The following is a 23,794-nucleotide window of genomic DNA, read 5'->3' on the forward strand; positions in this document are numbered from 1 at the left end:
ATTTTCCCACACCCCTCATCCCATGTCTTCCATATTTCTCATTGAGGGAAACAGAAAGGATATTTATCAAGCAATTTCTATGTATCAGGCATCCTGCTAAGCCTTTTAGAGACATCACCTCCTTTTTTCCTTTACAATAATTATATCAAGTAAATAATTCTAAATAGTTTTATCCCCATTTTACAAATCAGAAAATTCAGTATCAAGGATGATAAGTAAGCAACTCCCCAGTGCAAGTGTGATGTGAACCCAATTGTGCCCTCTTGTAAAGTCCCAGGCTGTATCTATGGTACACGCATGGGCATTCCTTTCCCAAAGGACTGCTTTCTTAGTGTCCAGGGCCTTGCATGGAATCCCCGTTGTCTCCAGATTCCTTCCTATGAGGTACCCAGTAACCTCACATGAATGGGTGCTAGTCATCTGTTCTATCCCACATGCCACCATTAATTTCCAAAGCATTCATGACCAGGAGGGCTACCTTCCATTCACCAAGGTGACCATGGGAGGAGCCCATCAAAGCTGACTTCTTCATATATGTGAATAAATTTTTTTGTGTCAAAGCAATTTTTGAATATCTTTGACACAAAAAATTCTTCAAGCTGTGTTTTTTAATTACACTTTAAAAGAACATTCATTTTTACTGTCATGATATTCCTCCCACACAACAATCTCAGTTATCTAATCAATGGTGGCATTAAAAGACTGAAGAGTGGGGCAGATCAATGAAATCATTCTCTGACTCATGATATGACTGTGACACAAATTGAGACAGAGTCTGCCTTGCTAAAATACTTTAGGAAATACTGAAATGTTTAGTTAGCTCCTTCTCATGACAAAGCATTTATTTCTCCATTTCCCTTTCAGAATAGTACTGAATATTGTCTCCCATTAGGTCTGTTCCAATGAGACCCAGAGCACTTATCTCTACAAATAAAGCTCCTAAGAGCAGCACTCTTTGCCATAAGTGCTGTTGATTGAACAGTTTGGAATGGTCCACCACAGAAACATCTGATTGACTTGAGCTCCTATAAATCAAGCACATTTATTATTTTGTCAGCCAGTGTTCTCCATTCCAAAGAAGTCTGTGGTGGAATATATGGAATACTGAATAAGTCAAGTATTCCTAACAGGATCTAAAGAGGCTGGCCAAAGCCAAGCTGACAGAGTAGAGGACGTCATATGCAAAGCACTCTGAATGTACAGTTAGACTCTCTCTACTTCAGTAAGAGTTTTATCATTCACTGAAAGCAGCATAGACCACAAGTTTCCTGTGTTTGCCTCTCAGTACCAAAAAAGACCACATATTCAGTGCTCTTAGCAGAAGCAACACTGAGTCATACAGCCTGTAAACACATCTAAAAATGGATGATCACTCTTTTCTTCTTCGTGCTTATTTCAACAGCAATTTTCTCAATTTTTTTCAGAAGGTCATGAGCTTGAAAAAAATCTGAGGAGGACCATGAAAAGAACCAGACCTTTAGTTTTCCAACACGATCACTAGGATAAATCAGTAGAATCAACAGCCAATCAGATGTTGGTAGAAAGCTTATCCCCTGTGACCCCTCTCAAAGCTGTTCACCAACTGTTTAGCCTTGTTAGATAATCACTTGCTGTACGTAGTGCAACCCAATATGTTAATAACCATCGTCATCAGGCTTTGGATTTGCACCAACAAGATCTCCACATTTTCTTCACTCATCCCAAGTCCCCCCACCACTGTCCCCTCCCTCTCAGTAGATGACCAGGGCTTCTACTTTGCAAATTTCCCTCAAATTGCAGCCCTGAAGCCCTATGAATTTGTACCCAATTTAGGGTTGTCAGATTTAGCAAATAAAAACACAGATGCCAAATTCAATGGAAATTTCAGATAACAACAGGACATACTTACACTTATATGTTTTTATAACATTCTTAATTTATCTGAAATTCCAGTTTAAGTGGATGTTCTATATTTATCTGGCAACTCTATCTCAGTTGTACCTTTCATTCTTACCTCCAGACCTGTAGGGAGGTGACAGTTCTGAAATAAAAGTATTCCCCGACATCTTCAAGTATAGAAGACCCGTCAGGAGCAGGCCCCACCTAAACCATAGTTTCAGCTTCATCCCCCTCAGTATTCCAATAGGATTGTTTATGTGTGTGGTGTTGTTGTTGTTGTTGTTGTTTTGCTTTTGTTTGTTTTGGAGTATGCAATGTTTATTGAGCAAAAGGTGGGAGTAGTGGCTTAAGGGTGAGAAAACAGAAATGAACCAGACCATGGCCATACTCTTTTGTTGTCACTTTCTTCTGGACAATTGCTTGCCACTTGGGAGAGCAGGAAACCAAGCCACTTGCAAAGGCTAGCACAGCACAGCTGGATGGGAAGGTAGTTCCAGCTGACTCGCAGGCCTGTGTTCCCTGCTTTACCTCCTATTCATCCAGTACACAGGCTCAGGGAAGGCAATCCTTTTGTCTTCACGACACAACTAGAAAAGAGAAAAAAAGAGTGATGCTTCTCCCTTTGGACATATGAGGAAACTCAGGCCCAGAATAAGGCAGTAACGTCTGCAAAGCCAGTACTCACAGAGCGTGGGGGGGAGTGGTGCAGCATGGGACAGACGTGGTGGCTGGAGAAAGGCAGTGCAGGCAGGGTCTGGAACTTAGCAGAGGCCTGGAAGTCACATGAGCAGTGAGGACAGATGTGCAACATGGTGGAAGAGCTTGAAATCCTTGCCCGAGGTGCCGCACATGAAGAGTTTGAGGTCCGAGTGTGATGCATGGTGGCTCTGCAGCCGCAGAGGGCTGGCAAAGACACAAGTGCACTGCGGGTGGCTGTAGCCCCTGCAAGACTGTACTTTTATGGGGTGCATCATCCTGGGATGGTCTTCGGGGCTCCTCCACTGGCACAGCAGGCTTGTAGGCAACACGGTTGGCGTTGATGAGGAGGTGGCTGTCCAGCCATGAAGGCTATGACCCACCTAAGACAGGGGTTGGAAGAGGGGCCTTTCACCCTGGGAAAAGAAGATCTTCCAAGGTAGTGGGTCTGAAAAGGAGGAGGACCAGGGTGGGATAGCCCCAGCGGTCGCAGGAGTATCTGGAGCAGAGTATACTTGTAGTTTCCCAAATATTCTATACACTGTTTCTATGCCTTCTCCTGTTTTCTTAAAAATATACTTACAAATGTAAATGTATATTTCTTATCACACATGTTTTGTTTTTTATAAAAATTGAGTCACATTTAACCCATTTTAGCTCACCTGCTTTTTATATTCTGCAACATATCTGGAAATATCCCTCATATTCCTGGAGAACAGTCTACTATAAGTTTTAATTTCTATACAATTTTCACTATATGAGTGTGTGTCTGTATTTTAGAGACAGGGTCTCCCTCTGCTGCCCAGACTGGAGTGCAGTGGTGCCATCATAGCTCACTGCAGCCTTGAACTCCTAGACTCAATCAGTTTTCTCACCTCAGCCTCCTGCCTAGCTGGGACTACAGGTGTGAGCCACTGTACCAGTCTTCTTAATTAGACAGTTTTTAGAAATATTTCCTTCAATTTTTTTTTTTTTTTTTTGAGTCAGAGTCTCACTCTGTCACCCAGGTGGGAGTGCAGTGGTGTGATCTCGACTCACTGCAACCCCCACCTGCTGGGTTCAAGCGATTCTCCTGCCTCAGCCTTCCCAGTAGCTGGGATTATAGGCACCTGCCACCACGCCCGGCTGATTTTTGTATTTTTTTTTTTTTTTTTTTTGTAGCAGAGACAGGATTTTGCCATGTTGGCCAGGCTGGTGTGGAACTCCTGACCTCAAGTGATCCGCCTACTTCGGCCTCCCAAAGTGCTGGGATCACAGGCGTGAGCCACCGTGCCTGGCCCACTTCAAATATTTTGCTTTCTCAATACTATGAAGAAAACCCTAAAGAAATCTTTGGGTCCCTTTCTGGTAATATGCTTTGGAAAGTCCTTGAAGAATTTCTGGGTGAGAGTATATGCATTTTGAAGGTTTTTGGTAGTTAATATTAATTTGCAACCCATTAAGCATTTAACATTTTATACAGCTGTGCCTGGGTAACCACTAATTATCATTATTCTTTCTTTCGGAGAGCCATCCCTGACACCCCCTACTACCAGTCTGACCCTACCAACTCATACTCTAAGAGGTTAAATGAGCCCATACCTCTGAGTTCCCACATCTGTCATAAATTTGTTTCATATAGTTGCTGCTTAGGCATCCATTTTAAGGCCTGACGTGAGTTATTTGAAACCTAGCAGTACCCGTCCCCTTTGGCTAGTTAAAGCTTACCTTCTCTGTGTGGTTGTTTATGCTGTAGCCCACTTGCTTCTCATCCCATTGACCCAACACACCCCACAGCTGCTGACCATGATGAAACCTAATGGTTAGCACTGGAGCCAAGTCAGCATTTCCCCTCGTGCTCTCTTTAAACCAGCCACGGGATAACACCCATGGACCTTAATAAAGGCATAGTCTGACGGCTCCTCTTTTTCTCTTGCGTGTCCCACCCACTGGTTGAGCTCTCTGCCGCCTCCAGCCTTCCGTTGGTCTCCCATTGGCATCCCTAACCTCTCTGGGACCAGTAAGTACTAAATTTCTTGTTTTATGCACTTTGGGTTCACCTCCTCAATATGTCTCGTCTGACTGACACACCTGAGTCTTACTTTCCTCTCATCAGAGCACTCTAGAAAATGGCTCTCTTGGCTCATGGTCACTCTCAAGAGACAGACTTCATGACCAAATTAGAAAGTAATCATAACAATAAAAATCACAACACGCTCATTATATTGTCATAACTGGCTCACTGTGGGTCCTCCTCAGATTGTTCTAATTGAATCTTCCATTTGTGTGTCTAATCTCAACACAGCAAAATGGCTCGGACCATGTTGCTCTGAGTTACTAAAAAGAGTTTGAAAATATTTTAGTCTGATCTTTCCTTCGAAATCAAAAATTATCTAATTTTTCTGCATAATTACTTTCATTCAACAAATATTATTGAACATTTATAGGCACTAATAATACTGTGGTTCAAAGATGATGAAGATACATGGCTTGCCCAGGACAGTTTGTGGTCTAGTGAGAGAAACAACTGAATAGAATATACGAATATAATAGGTGCAATGATAGAGGTCTGTACACAGCATGCAGAATGTTCAGTCAAAAGACATGTAGATACTCCTGCGTATATGTGTGTGAGTGATGCATATATAATGAAACAGGGCGTTAAATAGCTACCTGTGGCCACTGTTCTTCACGCCTCAGTCTGTTGTTTTCACTTAGTAACTCCATGTTTGGTTTTAATACTTCTTGAGTTTATTGGCTATCCTTTTTACTCAATTCTCAAACTGTAGTCAAACCAAAAATTGAAAAGATAAAAATGGTAGAATGGTGGAAGATGAGTATTACCAGTACGTGACCTGTCAGTTCAAATAGAGAAAGATGTAAAAGAAACCCTTCTATTTTTAAAAGTCAATTTGCTAAAGATTCTCCTCACTGGAATGCACACTTCCTGCTTTAGCTCTAGTAGGACTCAGAAGAGAGACTTCCAATTTAAAGTTAGTGGTAGTTGCCCTAGAGGCTGTTCCCAGTTACTCTCATATTTTAGCCTCCACCATCTTCCTGAATTCTTCCCACCTTGCTCAGTTCTCCAGAGATGCATATAAGAATATAATGAGGCAAAGAGGTACTCTTAGTTCTTAGAGAGGATTTCTTCCCCAACTCCTTTTCTACCAAATGAATTGTTTTTGGCAACTCTGAAGGAAATCTGAAATTCTTGCTCCCATAAATGGTTGATTTTCACTTATTTGAGCCACAGTTGAACCCTGGAGCCCCAGAGAGTCACTGAAAAACCAGCTTCCTAAACCCCTCAAATCCTCTCATGGATCCAAAGAATTCACCATCTTGATGGTTCTCCAAAGTGTCCACCCATATATCTGCCAAAGGGTCTTAGCATTTCTGTTCTTCCAAATATCTGCCCTCAGGACTTTGTCATTTCTGTAATTGAGATGTAAGACTGGGGAGGAAAATAAGGATACCCCCAATTCTGGTTTGAGGGTGGATGTGTTATCCTACCGATTTCCAGTGATTATTTCCTGATTGTTCTTTCTAAATGACTTTGCACTCTCCTCTTGGCAGAGAGCCAAACTATTCTAAACCTGGGGAGGGAGGAAAAGGGGCCAACAGAAGTACCTTCTGCCTGACTCATGACCTTAGAACTAGTTTGCATTTCTAGTCTTGATCATTGTTCTGTGTGGTGGTGGTGGGGGAAGGGTGGTGCTGGCGGAGAGTTTCATGTATTTGTGGAGAACTATTGTCCTTGGTTTAGAAAGGTGACAAGAAATTCTAAGACCCCAATTAACAAACTAAAAGTGGAAACCAAATTATATGTCTTTATCTGCTTGTGGAAAGTGTTTATAAATCAGAACTATTAGGAAGTCCAATAACGCTGACAGTTTTGTGTTCATTTTTTAAAGCATTGTATGAGACACCTTTGTCAAGAGCATACGACTTTCAGGCCTTTCTATGCTTATGTACACAGAACTGAAACAGTATGTTTCAGTGACCAAACTAAAATACACCTTCCAGGACATTTTTTTTGTCATGTATTACTTACTGAATTTACTTCATTATACAAAAAAAGAAAACTAGTATACACTATCAGTTCTTTAGAAACTAACTGAATGTTCTGATAGCATTGCTTAAACAGGAGACAGTCAGTTTACCTAAATAAAGTTTTCAAATGGGTTATACTCCCATAGGCAACAGCAAAAACACCTTTAAGATAAGCATTACCACTATATCTTTCCAGTGGCTTGAGGTTAAAAGCCCCAACTTTGAAATTCGGAAGATCTGGGATTAAATTCCAAACCTTCTACTTGTTAGCTATACAAGTTATTCATTCTGCTATGCCTCAATTTCCTCACCAATAAAATGGGAACAATAGGTACCTTGTTAGAGTCTTCTAAGAATTTAAGAGACAACACATGTTAAGCATAGAGTAAGTGCTCAATAGATGACACCTGGGAACCTTGCCATGTGTAAAACAGCAAGCAAGTGGGAGCTTAGACATTATATGTCACCATTTCTCTTGAGTTCCCTTGTAAGTCCGTTGAAGAGAATGGTTTTTCATGGCCATGAGTCATTTTTCTTGGTTTTAAGCCTGTAGACAGATAATAGCATTGCCACAGTAAGATTTCCTGTATCCATAGTCCTCTTGCAATGTATACAGAAGTCCCACAAAAAATAAAAACTATATTTTTATCAATAAAAGCATAGGAAGAAATTTGAGCAAAGCAGTCTTCAACAATGTAAAGCACCTTAGTAACTGAATTTTACAGAAATACCATAAGCATATGCCATTTTACAGGTCATATCCATAGATACTTGAAAGAAACATTTTTCTTGATTATTGTAATACAAATCTCCACTGTGCACAGTGCATGAAGACAAAGGCAGGCAGTACCATGAGTGAAGAACAGGGCGTTTCACTGAAATTATCATTGAGTCCAAAAGCAAAATCCTCCTTTCTAACAGCCTCGCTCAGGATGTCGGGTAAGAGGAGGGGAAAGGTAAACCTACACCAGCATACCAGGCCTGGAGATAGAGACTAATTTTAATAAATCAGAATGGAACATGAAAATGTCAACTTAATCAAGCATTTAAATTTTATTAATCAAGCCTAATTTTTATGAGTGCAAATAATCACTGAAGCTGGACAAATTTGTTCTCGATTGCATCAGAAACATAATTTTAATATTTAATGGACTGATGAATTTAAATGGAGAATTATCTTTATGAAACATGCTCTTCATAATTTGCCATTAAATGAGAAATAAAAAAATCAACATAAATCTTACATAAAGGTTATTTAACTAAATGTTGGTACTATAAATATTATAAATGCATTATATACTAATTTAGCAATCACACAGTACACTACATAAAGCAGGAATGATAAGTAGACCAGGCAGGCTTTTCCTGGGATATAGAGCTCTGTGTTATATTGTGGGAAGCTCATGATATAACGGTTTGGAGGTTTTGTGTGAAGTTGCATGAACATTCTTTTCATTCAGGCTTTTATGCTACAATTCACCATTCACCACAGACGTTCTTTTCAGTCCAAATGTAGGTCTAAACCCACTAGGACTTTCTTTTGTGAGGTGATTATTCTTTATATAAAAAAGATAAAAAATATTATTTATAGAAAAGGATATAAGAAAAGAACTGAAGTTTTCTGACTATGATTTTTTTGACATACAAAACATGCTCCATTTTTAAATTTTCTGACATAATGTCCTCAGGCCTCAAAATATTCTAGATGGAAAAGAAGAGAAAAAGAAAAATAAAATTAGTATCAGAATATTCTCTGCAAATATACACCCATTCCACTCACTCTCTTTACGACCCACAACACATTGCTTAAAATAGGGTTGCTATAAATTTTTTTAAAGTGAATCAAACCTAACAGATCAGTATGGTCCAAAAGTTTGCTGACATTAATCTCCAAGATACATTTTTGTGTTGTTTTCTAAGTATATTCTTTAAAGATCCCTAATGTTCCCAAAGTGTAGTATTTTCCATGCTATTCCATATATGGAATCGTATATGGAAATATATTCCAATATTTCCATAGTATTTTGCATATTTGTGCTAAACTGTGCATTTACCTGAAAACTAACTTGCCTATTGCAGCTCCCAAAATTATTGATGGAGTTGGAACAAAGGATATTTGGAAGATTGCAGGACATGCTACTCTTTAAAATGTCACAGCAGCTCCCTTTTCTTGCTTTACAGAAAATTTTAAAAATGTGGACCTTTTATTAGACACTTAAAAAAATTCTAAGATTGTTTTCAAAGTTTGAAACATTTAAAATTGTGCCTTTTTTTTTTTTTTTTTTTTTTTTACAAAGTTGAGGTTCTGGAATGGAAATTTGGCTCTAAATATAGAGGCTTAAGTACATACTTTTCTTTATTTGTACTCTGTTTATTAATGTATGAAAATATTTTGTAAACATTAAATTTTATAAAGTAGATTCATGGTGAGTAGAGTTAGCTTTTAATTTTACTTGCAAAGCACATTAAACAACTCAATTTTTTGGCCTTTGGTATATACTTTTTTCCCTTGACAAATAATATAGTTTCATTAAAGCATTATTATTTAAAAAGCACATTCCAGGTTAATAGTTGACCTATTTTTTCCTACTCAATTGAATTAATATGCAATATCCTAAAGACACCAAGATTAGAATTTTCCTGCAAGCAAAAAAAATCCAATACATTGTAAAGCCTTTAGATGGAGACAGAGTTCAAATAAACTCTAGAATTCTGTTCAGTGCTTTGTGTAAGAATAGAATGAACACTTAAGAATACTGAAAAGGAAATATGAAAAGAAATTTAAGAGGCTTATACTGATTATAGAATTTATGTTATTGTTTCACCTTTCTTAATGGAAGAGTTTTTCTGCATATTAAGCTGACACTTAAAAATAAAAGGTAACATACTTTCGGTCAGTGAAGTAAATTTACTGTCTTTGCACCTTATAGCAAACCAGATTATACAACAAATACTGCTGTTGATGATGCAGAAGGCGTGCTGTACATAATCACTGGCATGCATCAAAAGTCATCTGATAGCCACATTAAAGCCACATTCCTTATTAAGAATCAGACTAAATTACAACATGGCACTTCCCAGAATGAGCCAAGGAAATGCATTTTGCAAGAATAATAATTGTTTTTGAGTGTCTCTGTAAAAATCAGGAAGTCTTTTAGCAGTAAGTACTAATGCTCTTCTTTTTTTTTTTTTTGTTTTTTTTTTTAAGCCTGCCTTCTTTTGTATTGCAATATATTCAGCCTCCCAGGCAACCCTATCACACTAATTATTATTACATCTAGTGGTTCAGTTATCTTGATGACTACTGTAGCTGAAATCCTCCAAGGTCAAATCCTTAATAGCGTGAATCAAACTAAGCAGCCATCATATATGCAGTTGCTTTTGAGATGTACTGGATGAAACAGTATATCCCAGACTTGATTGAGTCGTATTATTCTTATAAACATGGAGTGAATTATGTATACAGTTTAATTATACCATTTTGCAAAAGTTTGTTTCTTCTCAAAAATCTTGTGAGAAGGTGTCCTGTTGTAAAAATGTCTGCACTAGCACACCTATAAAGATCTTACCACAAAAGTCTTCAACCTGACCTTTGGTACTTTCAAGTGATTTGAAATCATTTGAGTGATTATATGCGTCTTCTCCATCAATAGACAATTCCATCATCTCATATCATACTTACATGTGTAATAAATCCATTGGCACACAAATGCATGTTCTGCATGGTTTACACACACACACACAATGATATAAATGAACTCTAGACCATGCTGAAGAATACTACTCTCCCCAAATTCTTCCATATCTCTAGGGTAGAAATAGGCATTTAGTTTGTAATGTATCCAAATATAAGCATCTGTACAAGTTTGGATCATCTATGAATATGAAACTAAATATGAAACTTCTTTCTTTTGTGTCAGTTTTCTTTAATATTTTAACATGGTTGCACATCTGGACAACAGCAATTTCTTCTTTAAATGTGTAAATGTGTTGCATTTTTATAGACCATATTTGAGTAAAGCAATTTGAGTTGTGCAACTATTCATTTTGAACATAGTAAAGCATCCATTTAATTCCAAGGAAAAGGAGCAAACACAAAAGAAACTGGTTTGTATCAGCACTGGCTTTTGAAAGGTTTGGTTGCAGAGTACTCAATCCTTCCAAGGTTAACATAACCAAGATTTTTTTTGATTCCTTTTTGTTCGAAGGGATTTAAATAAGTGGAATAATTTACTTATGGAAAAATTATAATATGAAGTGTTTAAAAAATAATTCATGGGCCTTTTAACCCTCTCGTCATTAGTTTTAAACATGCATCTTAAATTGGTGTTAAAAAGCAATAACGAGTAGTCACTGTCCCATAATGATTTTAATAATGAAGTTTACCTGAACCCACTTTCCCTCATCCTTTCCTCATTGGTCTTTTTGTTACTGCATCCTTCTGGTCACCTCCCTTATACATTTTTGTTCTGGTACAATAATACCAAACATGTCACGTTTTTATTCAGATTATCAACATCACTATTAACATTTCCAGTCAAATAACATTTTCCTTGCAAATCATAAAGTGTTTTGTTGTGTTGGATTACAATTAAAAGTCTTGTAATAGTACAAGAGCTCCTCTAAAACCACAAAATATATGGTCTATAGATACAATTTTAACTTTGGAAATGTATTTTTTAAATGTATAGTCACATATTATATTTTATGTTAACGACGAATGTTCAGCAAATATTGAATATGGAGAAAGAAATATGCTTTTAAAATAATGTTATTTATTCTCTGGCTGCAATGTAGCAGGCATGCTGCATTTGGGGTTGTCTGTGTGTTTTTTTAAATGTCATCTTTATTAGTATTACATTCAAGGAATAGTACCAAGAATCAGTTTCTTTCAAGACCTTCCTCGAGTGTGTGGCATATAAGTCTGTGACGAGCGACATTACAGAAGGTCATGTCACTTTTAACTGCTTGCATTACATCTTTCTGATTTCCCTAGTGCCCTTCCTTTGTTTGATTAATACTACTTGCTTTCAAGCAAGGTATCAGAAAGCATAATTTGGAAAGAGAATTCTAGAGCCGATCTGAGATAATTCCCCCTTAAGAAAAAAGGGAAAAAACTGAACTTTGTAAATATATCTTTTCTACTACATGATTTTTCGTCACTCTTCATTTTTTCCCCTTCAAGGAAATCCTGCGAATAGTATATGTTGTTATTTAAATTATTGCTGACAAGTGTTTGGGCAACTGGACTTTGTATACTTGAAAACAAAACGATGTAGTGCTTATTTGGTTTTATTTGAAGAGGAAAGAGCTAGAATTTGATACCAGGACTCCTTTCTTTTGTTTTCCTTAGTTAAGTGTTAAACTCCAGCACTCTCATCCTAAATAGCAGGTGTTATTTGATTTCTCTGGGAAGGGCTGCAATTTTGTGCAGTCATTAAATGCACTTCAGTGATATATACAGTTTGTTTTTAAAAGCTCAGTTTGCAGTTTCAATGTTCATTGCATTTGGCTAGAGCTCTTGTCTTAAAGCACAGCTCAGCTTCTGAGACATTCTTGTCCTCAAAGTCATCCGTTTCACTGGACCATTAAAGCCTGAAAATTAGTTGTGAAAGCATCATCATTTTAATTTGGAATCTTTATCCACACTTCTACCTGTACCCCTCTGTGTTTCTTACAGTCAGTGAAAACATGAATCAGAATTTTGTGTGTCATTAAGAGCACAGAATATTTTGTCCCGGAAAAAATATTTAATTTCCGAAAATTAATGTTTAAAATATTAACTTGATGCAATTTTATTTTTATTAATAGCTAACATTTTTGAATACTTCCTTTGATACAGGAACTGTATTAAGCACTTTTATGCATTATCTCATTGGATCCTTAACACTGTGAGATAGGTGCCATTATCATCTCCATTTTCTAAGGCACCTTCAGCTTTACCCGAGCAAAATGTAATGGTGGGCTATGTTCTGAAGCAGCTTAAAGACATCAATAGGAAACCATCTGTATTATAAATCCTCACTTGTAGATGTTTATGATGTAACTTTAAAAACGCACTGGAGGAGGGGAAAGGCCCTCACTAGAGCGCTAAAACACAGCAAAAAGGCCTCTCACTAACACAACACTTTTCTGCCAAATGTAAAAGCAAATGGTTGTATTGGGTGGTTCTGGCTGCACATTTGTGGAGCAATTGTGCGTAGCCAATTACCCACTTGTGCAGGGTAAGAACAGTTTGGGTTTTGCAAATGAAGAGCCTGATTCTGTAGACCTCTTTGAGTCATACTTGAACAGAAGATCCACAGCTGATTTGTAAAATGTGTAAATTAAGCTACTGGCTTGTTTATGGCTTAATCTTATCTTGAATTTTTGAAAATTAATTTGAAGATAGTGGAGATTCTCCAACCTTAATGGTTAAATATTCATGGGTTCTATTCTCAGGCAAATGTTTGAAAGCATTTTGAATATTTGCTTTTATAAATCTGCATCATTGATTAGGTATAAGTCCTTCCAGGTGAACTAAGTCAGTTCTGTGAGATACATGATAGGCACTTTACCCAAAGTGTGTTAAATGATATGAAGAATAGATGATGCATTCACTATTCACTCAATCTAAAAAATATTTTGTGAACACCTATTATGTACCTGACAATCTGCTAGGCACAGCCCGCCACCATTCTGCCTTCATAGCACCTGAAATATGATAGTAAGTACTGCAGAGAAGAGGCATATTATACATTCTTAATTATAAGTAGCTATAATAATGAGTTTATTCACAGCAGTAAAGGTATAGTGTTCACCTCATTTTCCTTGATTTATTTGATATGAATCTGCATGGGTAATTTCAGCAAAACAAAAAATTGCTTTATTTAAATCTGAAAGATAATTTTATCAGAGGTACGAAATATTCATCATTTCAGAAAATCTTACAAGGGTTAGGTGAATTCTTCTGAAGCAACACAATGTACCAATGTAGCTTCTTTTCCATCTTAAACCCCTCACAAATAGCATTTGGAATAGCCTAGCATATATCACTTCAACTATATACTGCCACTATTGTGTTTATATTTGTGATGCAAATACTTTAAATGTAAGGAAATGAAAGGTTAACATGAAAGCTTATCTGATCAACCCTGTTTAAATTTTACTGGATAATAAGCCATTTGAGGGCTGGTAGGAGTAAAGAGGAAGTTTTGTGGGTTATCTGTGTATTCCCACATTACCTAGCACTATGTGCCTTGGACAAAGGGGTTTATAATGAATGCTATGGAGTAGCCGGATATAGTTAGAGAGACTGTCAAGAGTCCATCTTTCTTGTTGAATCTTCATTGCTTTATATGTCTCCGAAGTAAGTGTAAGCTCTCATCAGATATGCAAAACTGCATATTGCACTACTGTGATTCTTTTGAAATGCTGAATGTCCAAATGAAAGACCTCAAAATTCTACCAATTAACAGAAGATTGAAAGCACGACATTAAATTAGGAACAGTCTCACAGGTTGTCAGATGCTTTCATTATATATTCGTTCATGAGACCTGGAGGTTTGTGTTTGTGTTATGCTTTTAAGTCAGTTAATGCTTTTAGAATATTTGAGAAAAATTATTAGGAATAACAGAGTTCTGATATATTATCTCAGTTTATGTAACTCTTTTCATAATACAGTCTTGGTTATTAAAGTGTTCACCCATAGAATATTCCTGTTGGTATTAACACATACACACACACACACACACACACACACACACACACAGGAAAGGAGGGTTAGGTGTCTCTGTCCTCTAAAGTTATGAGCTTTGGGAGAAAAGTTTTAAAGTATTTGATAACCATGCTTCTGTTGAGTCTATTCAGAGATATAGGATCAGGAAAAAAAGGAATTTAAAAACCATATCAAATATCATAAACACAGTAAGTTGGGTCTTACTTGAATAACAACACTTCTCCCAAGGTTTTTTAAACTGTAGGTTTCTGTGGCGTGTATATGTGTATGTTTGTGAAGTGTGGAAAACCATTTTAAAAAGCCTGAAATGGAGTGAAGTCTCATTCTGAATGGTTATATGTTGATCAAGGCAAAGGGAAGTTATTTGGGAAATCCAAAATGACTATTCCGTTCTGCTGAGGTAGGCTAAATAGCCATTTAAAAATACATATATGCATATCCAGCTACATGGGTTATACACACACTATACACATGTAATTATATATTTTAATTTTCATTTTATAATATGCATTCTCATAATCTTGTGTAAAATCACAGAGAATTAAAATGAGAGTTTTGGGTAATCCACAAAATCAAAAAGTAAGAGAGGCAAGACTTGACATTTATACATAAGAATTAAAATTTGAGCCATAAAATATATTGTTAGTTTTATGCCATAGACCACCAGCATGAATCAATTAACAGACGTGGTTTTTTAATCTTAGAATTTGGCGAAAAGTAAATTAGAAATAGCAGAGCTGTTTCATGCCTAGTTATCTAGTTCTAAATTTCAAGTACCTGATTAATACAGACAACAGAATCGGTAGAAGGGAAATTTCCTGATTTAAAGCATCCCCCCAAATTAATGTTGGTTTACCTTATGCATATTTCAAATTCTTGAGGTTGTCACAAAACATTTCACATGAATCCAGTTCCCCTAACTGGGATTCGGTTCCCTGGTTTTAATCAATGAAACGCAGAGCATTTTCCTAATCACTATCTCTAGGTCAAATATCCCTTCTCAGTGTGCCTGTTTCAAATGTTAATAAAGTTTTCATTTCCAAAAGGTTCAAAATGACAGAACAAAATTCTCTCCTTTAAGAGCACAAAAAATGACTTCTGTTTCTGTCTGCAGGTAGTGGAGGACATGCTAGAGGACGAGGAAGAAGAAGATGACAAAGATGACAAGGTAATTATCTTTCCCAGCACTTGGGTACCTGGGGATGGGGAAATGTAGACATGACACTGTTTTCACAGACAGTTAAAAAAGGAGTTGAAGTGTTTGAGTCCAGAAAATTGGACAGTGCTGTTTATCATCCTAACAATGCCACTGCATGTTGCAAAGAGGGAGAGAAGGCTATAAATCCTCTTCGCTTTTGTCCAGAGCTGGGTCAAATATTTTTCTGCCAGGAACAAAAAAAATAATTCAGCTTGTCTGGAACTTGATAGCTCTCATGAAGATAACAGCAGTGACGACTGTTGTTGAAGGGCAAAAATTTGTCCTATCTTGAGTATTACAAATCGGGCCATGCTTTGGGGGAACAGGGTAGTGAAAACATAGCCTGCATGAGTTGAACATGGATATTGTCATCTGTAATTTTTGAACAATTGCTCAGCAAACGGACACGAATGTGCAGAGTGCTCCAGGGGACACTTAAATAACCCCAGTGCTCACTGCACTTGCTGAGGTTTGGAATGGCCACGTGGTTTCTCCATCAGGAAAGCCCATTCAGCGAGGCTTATATTCGATCGCTAGTTGATTTGGGAATGGTGACCACAGTAAATAACAGCCAGTTTCTGGGACTGCTTGGATTGGTTGTCCCCTAGGGAGAGGGGACAACAAGAGGTAGGAATTAGGATGATCTTGCACCACTGCAGCAGTGGCTGGGGTTGGAACTACCGCTTTCTATGGCAAGGAGGATAGTGATGCTGTTACATCATCATCTCTGGGCATTTCCAGACCTAAAATCTAAAAAGTCCTGGGTTGAGATCCAGAGGCAGAGGACAAAAAATCGTTCGTTATTTCCACATTGTTTGGCATGTAAAACCAGATTTTTGACCTTCACCAGAATCTGATTTATGTTGTGGTAAAGCAGTGAATTTTTTTTTTGAAGAAAGGAGGAAAACAGTATATTTTAATTTATGCCCTTGACCTTTGATTCCAGTACAGATGTACAGTTATATCCCAATGTAAGAATTTGTGTGCCACTGAAGTCCGTGTCTCCAAAAAATAAAATAATTTGCGTGTTGGAAGCATGTATGAGAAATGTCAAAATTCAGTGATTAGTTAACTCTCTACATGATTTTTTTCCTAATATTCAATGCTTGAAGGAAAACACACACACACACACACACACACACACACACACACACTCTTTCTCCCTTCTAACACTATTTCAAACATTTTTAAATCGACAGAGTTTTTATGTGAAATTTTTCTTCTGTACATCCTTTAGTCATTAGCAACATCATCAAACATAAAGTAACAAAATCTCCTTCCTGCAAAAACACATATGTGCTTGTTTTTAATGTTAAATAACATGAGCATACACTTCTGGCAGTAAATGATATGATTTATTGCTAAGGTCAGTTGTAGAGCTGTAGAGTGCTTGTATTTTAACTCAACATGCCAGCTCTGAATCATCATTTCTCTGCTGATAAACACTGAGCTGCCATCCATTTATGGCCATTTTCTCTTGCTTGTTGCTGCTTTATTATTAAAGCCACCATAAAGATCCGTCCCAGCAGCAGGCGTTTCCCCAGAAATGTTAATAAATGAAAACCCTTAGTGAAGTCTAGTACTTAATGTCCCTGCTTGAAGTCAACCTATATTTTTAGTCAGTTTGTTGATATTCTGTACTTCTAATCTCTCCCCTTTTTATGGCCATTTTTAATGGAGAGGATGTTAAGTATGGGAAGTAGACACACCTGGTTAACCAGCTCACCAAAACATAGATGTCAAGTGGAACATGCCCCGGGGAAACAACGCCAAATCTCTGGAGTAACATCTATTGTAATCTAGTGTTTGGTAGTCTGAAATTGACACCCTGCTTCTAACACATTTTCAGATCTAGTTACCAAAGTTGATTGAAAGTGAGTGCTTAAATTACAGTGTGAATTCAACTGTATTCTTCTGTACAGGATGCCGACAAGCAGTGTGTTTTCCATGAGAAAGGACTGTGAGCTGATTTTCATAAATCCAACCCTTTTATTCGAGCAATAAAGGAGGTTTTTCTTTTTTACTCATAATGCAATTGATAGCATAAAAATCATATCTGAATAAAATCTCAAATGTAATAATTTACAATAGACTTTTAAGTGCTTGAATACTAGAGGGAAGAATCTTGTGGACGTCTTGAAATATAGTGTTTCCTATAAGAAATGGAAATATGAAAGGATCCTGCAAGGTTCCATCTTCCATCTCGACTGGCTGTCACAGCGGTAAATGTTAAGTCTTGGCTATCAGCGCGTCTGAGTGGAAGAAGGGTAATTTCCTACTTTGAAAAATTCGTTGGTTCCTTTATTTAAAGTTTGTGTATAGAGTCATGGGTAATGGAATTTCATGAGAAAACAATTGTGTTCTTTGCCATACGAGCAGGTACTGACCTCTAGCTCTCATTATTTCTGTTTTCTCATATGGTATAATAGTAGGGTCAGGTCAGTGGGTCCTCTTATAGGATAAAAGTAAAAAAGATTAATAAATGTGCCAAAGCCTCACTTTAATTGAACCTGAAGCATAGGTTGGAAGTATGTAAAATATGTCCCAGATGTTTCACCAGGGCCAGTGTCTTGGCTTTCCCTGATTACCACAAGGCAGCTATTAGTCCTATAACCTTTGGACTTGGGGGTAAATGGGGTATTACGTGGCACAGAATGAGAGCACCTGTTTTCCATTCCGACCAGACCCCTGGCAGGCTTTCCCTAAGCCTGTCCACATGTTTTCACTTAGCAGATTGTTGGGCGATTACGAAAAGTGTCTTTCTTTAGAGCCAGCATTGATATTAGTCACTCACAATGAAAGGGCAAGTCATTGGCTACTTGACAAGGTCCGTGTGGGCATAAACTGAAATCTTTTATTTCATTTGAGCTGAGGGTGTTTTCCGTCTGCATAATTATATACATGACAAAGACACAGGTATACGAAGCTGAAGCAGACAAAATTGTAATTAACATAATAGCTTTGTAATAACTTTTTAGTACTGACTATAGCACCAGGGAAGACTTTGGTTAAAGTTGGTAAAAGCTAAATCATGCTTTACCTGGATTCCCAGATGTTGAAGTTCTTCCAGATTATAGCTTTAAAATATATATATAATGTTGTTTCTTATTAAAAGAGCTAATCATTATTCAGGTGAGGGTTTGTGATCCACAGACTTACCCTTCATTCTCAAACCCATTGCTCACATTTGCTTAAATCTAAAATTAGGTGGCTTCTCTTTTAATCTAATTCCATGGTTTTCACAAAGGCAGAGAATACGGGTTTTACATGGTGAGCTTAGTAATGAATCATTGACTTGTTAATATTTTCACTTATCTGCATTATGTAGTAGCACTCTGTTAAGCCGTGCTGGAGATGACATTTTTCCTGAATTAAATGTTAGACATCATACTGCGTTCTCAATTCCCTTTGTTGTAGAGCATTCTCTGAACCATCAACCACAAAGTCACAGTTTGATCTGATTTTTTGACCTGACACCAAATCCTGCCTTTGTGGTTAATAGAATATCTTAGCAAATAAGGCTTAGCTAAATTACCTAGGTGGAGCTATCAACAAGCCATATAATAGTGTTTTTCACCATGTTATAGATAATAATACAGTGGTCAGTGTGTATAATCTAGACATCTAATTAATGAAGATCAGCTTTCCTTTTGTAGTTTAAAAAGTTTAGGCATGCTTCCCATGGTGCATCCTACCCTTGTAATAAGATCCAGCTGCGATATCAGGAAGCAGAAGATAAAATGCAGGTTTTCCTCAGAAAAAGCATGGATTCACATGCATGGCATTCTAGTAATGTTTACTGATAAAAGATATTAAAATATTCAGCCATTTATGCTTACATTGCTTCTTTTTCTTCAGCCATTATGTCAAGGTTACTGTGTTTCAAGAGAACTAAATGTAACAAATAAAACATATCTGAGTTAGTTCAAAATAAACAGATTCTTTGCTTTAATTCGTGAAATCTGTGTTTTCTGGTTCGATTCTCCAGCCCTAAAACATGTATATAACATACCCAAGATTTGGGCATCTCTGGCATCTCAAATGAACTATGAGGGGTTAGGGGAATGATACGTGATGTGATATGAGAGAAGATTTTAATCCAACAAAATGGCATTTTCTAGTTATATTCAATGAAATAACGGCACAGTGGGGAAAAAGATTAAGGCTTTGGAGAAAGGCAAGAAGAAAGGAGGCACAAGGAAAACACTTCTTTTTTTTTTTTTTTTGGGACGGAGTCTTGCTCTGTCACCCAGGCTGGAATGCAGTGGCCGGATCTCAGCTCACTGCAAGCTCCGCCTCCCGGGTTTACGCCATTCTCCTGCCTCAGCCTCCCGAGTAGCTGGGACTACAGGCGCCCGCCACCTCGCCCGGCTAGTTTTTTGTATTTTTTAGTAGAGACGGGGTTTCACCGTGTTAGCCAGGATGGTCTCGATCTCCTGACCTCGTGATCCGCCCGTCTCGGCCTCCCAAAGTGCTGGGATTACAGGCTTGAGCCACCGCGCCCGGCCAGGAAAACACTTCTTTTAAAATTTTCAAGCCACATTTAACTGGAATAGCATTGTTTTCATCTATTTGTTTGCTATTGCTGCATAACAAATTGCCACCCATGTAGAGGCTCAAAACAACACTCACTTTTTAGCTCTTGGTTCAGTAGATCAGAAGTCCAGCACAGCTCAGTTGGGTTCTCTGCTCAGGGTGTCATGTTCAAGGTATCAATCAGACTGAGTTTTCACCTGAAGGCTTTGGAGAAGAATTCATGTCCAAACTCATTCAGGGTATTGATAGAATTCAGTTTTTTATAGTTGGAGAACTGAGGTCCTTGTTTTCTTGCTGGCTATCTGATACTAGTTGCCATATTCCATGGCTTCCTCCACCTTTAAATCTATCAATGGAGAATCTGTTGGGTTGAGTCTCTCCATACTTCAAATCTCTTCAGGAAGAGATGAGTTCCTTTTAAGGCTTACCTGATTAGGCCAGGCCCATCAAAAATAATCTCTTTTTCTTAAAGGCAATTGTGCCATAGAATGTAACCTAGTCACGGAACCACATATTTCATCTGATATGATTTGGCTGTGTCCCTACACAAATAATATCTTGAATTGTAGCTCCCATATTTCCCATGTGTCATGGGAGGGACCTGGTGGAAGGTAATTGAGTCGTGGGGTGGATCTTTCCTGTGCTATTCTCATGATAGTGAATAAATCTCATGAGATCTGATAGTTTATAAGGGGATGTTCCCCTGCACACACTCGCTCTTGCCTGCCACCATGTAAGATGTGACTTTACTCCTCCTTGCCTTCCACCATGATTGTGAGTCCTCCCCAGCCATGTGGAATTGTGAGTCAATTAAACCTCTTTCCTTTATAAATTACCCAGTCTTGGATATGTCTTTAGTAGCAGCATGAGAACAGACTAATACACCATCATATTACAAAACCCACTCCCGCACTCAAGGGGAGGGAGACAATCATGATATATCTACTGGAAGGTATGAATCTTGGTAGCCATCTTAGAATTGTGCCTATCAAAACCACATAGACCCACCCATGGTCTAGAGCAAAATTGGAACAATCCTTGTGTTCCTTGGATGTATTTATTGCAAGACTGGAACCCACCTATGCTACAGTAAACTAATGAGGAAAACTAGCCTCCCAAATCATATTCTTTCAAAGATTATAGGAACATTTCATACCAGGGGTATAAACTGAGGTATATTTTACAGTCACAGTATAATATATCCCATTTGCTTATCTATTCTGATCTGGGGTGCGGGATGGCTGGACAGGCAAGGGAGAAGAGCAAATAACAAGATTAAAAATCAGGGAAGGATCCATTTCTCCTTTGGGAACCTATTGGTGCTTAAACACCCATTGAGCTGATAGTCCACTCACCTTGAGTCCGCAGAAACACTATCTACGTCATCTAGAATCATAGCAACATTACAACTGGAGGGTACCCAAGAAATAATCTAGTTTAACCCCCTTAATTTAAAGTGAGGAGACTGTGGTTCAGCCAAACTTAAGTGAATTGCTAAAGGATATAGACAAGTGGAAAAGCCAGACCTAACACTCAACTTTTATGAGTCCAAATTTGGCATCCTTACCCTTCCTTATGACTAGGTTTTCTGGGAGAAGGGGGATTGTCAAAGTACAGATGCAAGTTACCTCAGACATGATCTTTAAGTCTTTAGGATAATTCAGTAAGGGAATATACCTTTCACCCCAGCTAGAGACTGTTTATTTCTAGGTTTCTACTTCTCTTCACTATTTTCCTACACATCCAATCCTTTCCTACAGTTTCAACTAAGGGAGTGTGTAGTAGGCAGAATAACATAAAAAATGCCCATGACTTAATCCCTGGAACCTGTGGAGATGTCATGTTACATGACAAAGAGGAATTAAGGCAGCAGATAGGATGAAGGGTGCTAATCATCCTACTTTAAAATAGGGAGATTGTCCTGGTTTGTCTGATTGGGCCTAATGTAATCGCAAGTGGAGAGGCCATCAGAGCAGATGGCAGCTGGCAGCTGCATGTGAAGCCATGGCCAAGATCAAGCCTCAGGACCTTCATGGCGAGAAGGAAGAGCTTCTGAGACAGCTGGACCACCTAAAGGTAGAGCTCTCCCAGCTGCACGTTGACAGTGTGACAGGTGGTACAGGGTCCTCAATCCACCCCCCTTGTTCTCACTGTCATTAACCAGACTCAGAGAACCACAGGATGGTCTACAAGGGCAAGAAGTACAAGCTGTTAGATCTGCAGCCCAAGAAAGCGTGTACCTGAACCCCGCAGGCTCATCAAGTATGAGAAGGACCTAAAGACCAAGAAATAACCAAGAATGAACAGCTGGTAACCACTGGGAAAGTACAGGGTGCACAGTATCAGTAAAACACAAACTAACTGGTAGGGGGTGGGAACTGCTGTTGCTGGCTTTGAAGATGGAGGAAGGCAGAAGCCAAGAAAATGTCTCTAGAAGCTAGAAATGGCAAGGAAAATGATTCTCCCCTAGAGCCTTGAATAAGAAATGCAGCCCTGTCCACATCTTGACTTTTAGCCCAGTGAGTCTCATTTCAGACTTCTGACCTATCATTTGTGATTTCTAAGCACCTAGGTTTACAGTAACACGTTACAGCAGCAATAGGAAACTAATACAGGTAACTTCCACCTGCATTTCCTATACTTCTCCAAACAATACTATATTTCAGAGCACTAGATCTGAGTTCCTCTTTTGTCCTTATTCATCCCACTGGTCTATATAAATACAGCTACACATTTTTTCATATAATATGAAAACTGAAAACAGTATCTAACAAAGCAAATACTTTTATCCAAATTTCTTAATTTTGATTTTAGAAAAGTTTGTTCAAAAATGAGAGTGGGTTATTGCCCATTTGTAATGCAGTTGTGTACTTTCTGGTTTAGAAGTCTATGTTAATTGGTGAATAGAGAAGCAATTTATGGTTTACTTCATTTTTCAGATGAAGAATTTTACTTCTTCTCAACATTCATTTCATTCCTTAAAATGTTTTACCCCTGAAAGGACAGTGAATTTAAGTCTTATTTAAATCACAGACTCTGAGAATCTGAAGATTTATACTTTCTCCCCCAGAAGAGGACACAAAACACACACACACACACACACACACACACACACATATACACAAACAAACTTTTTCATGTGCTTTTTTTTTTTTTTTGCCATGGAAATGGAATTATTTTACAGAGACTATAAAGTATCTTTATAAAGTCATCTTTGTTGCCCTCACCACCGTGCTCTTGAACTTAATGCCTGTTCCTCAAACACCTGAGATAAATACAAATTTTACAAGTAAAAAATAATGTTTCATTCAATTCCAAAGCAAGCTTCTACAAGAAGGGTGGTGTTTGACTTGATTGTGATATTATGGAGTAGTTCTGATGCAGCAATGGGCTTGTTATCTTTGATATCCATTTGACTATGACTTTTCAGTTTTATGGCAATAAGTGCTAGAAACAGACTTGGCCAAAGAAAACAGTAACAAAATGGGAGCTGCTGTGGCTTTATTAGATGAGGATTAGGCACAGTGAGGAATCCTGGAGTTCTTCAAAATCCTTGTCGAATTCATGTTGTGTTGCGATCATCTTTTGAAAACTCTCCATCATTAATGCTTCATCATATTTTTAATAAATAATTACGTACTCATGCCTCTATGTTAAAGTCATTGGAAACAGAATTAGCTTTCAAAGAGTTATCTAGTGATTCCAGCTGGTGGTGGGTTTCTACCTGTCAAGCTTTGTT

General features: G+C 37.9%; 1 protein-coding gene across 11 annotated transcripts in view; it reads left to right on the plus strand.

Annotated features, from left to right (window-relative positions):
• MCTP1 (multiple C2 and transmembrane domain containing 1) overlaps window positions 1-23,794 on the plus strand; it is a 612,722-nt gene that overhangs the window by 523,099 nt on the left and 65,829 nt on the right. For all 11 annotated transcript variants that reach the window (XM_033179110.1, XM_033179111.1, XM_033179117.1 and 8 more), the window contains one exon: window positions 15,436-15,489. In XM_033179110.1, coding sequence (XP_033035001.1) covers window positions 15,436-15,489 — 54 coding nt within the window. The remainder of the gene's footprint in view (window positions 1-15,435; window positions 15,490-23,794) is intronic.

This window comes from Trachypithecus francoisi, unplaced genomic scaffold (genome assembly GCF_009764315.1).
Source record: "Trachypithecus francoisi isolate TF-2019V2 unplaced genomic scaffold, Tfra_2.0 Lachesis_group2, whole genome shotgun sequence".
Classification (NCBI taxonomy): Eukaryota; Metazoa; Chordata; class Mammalia; order Primates; family Cercopithecidae; genus Trachypithecus; species Trachypithecus francoisi.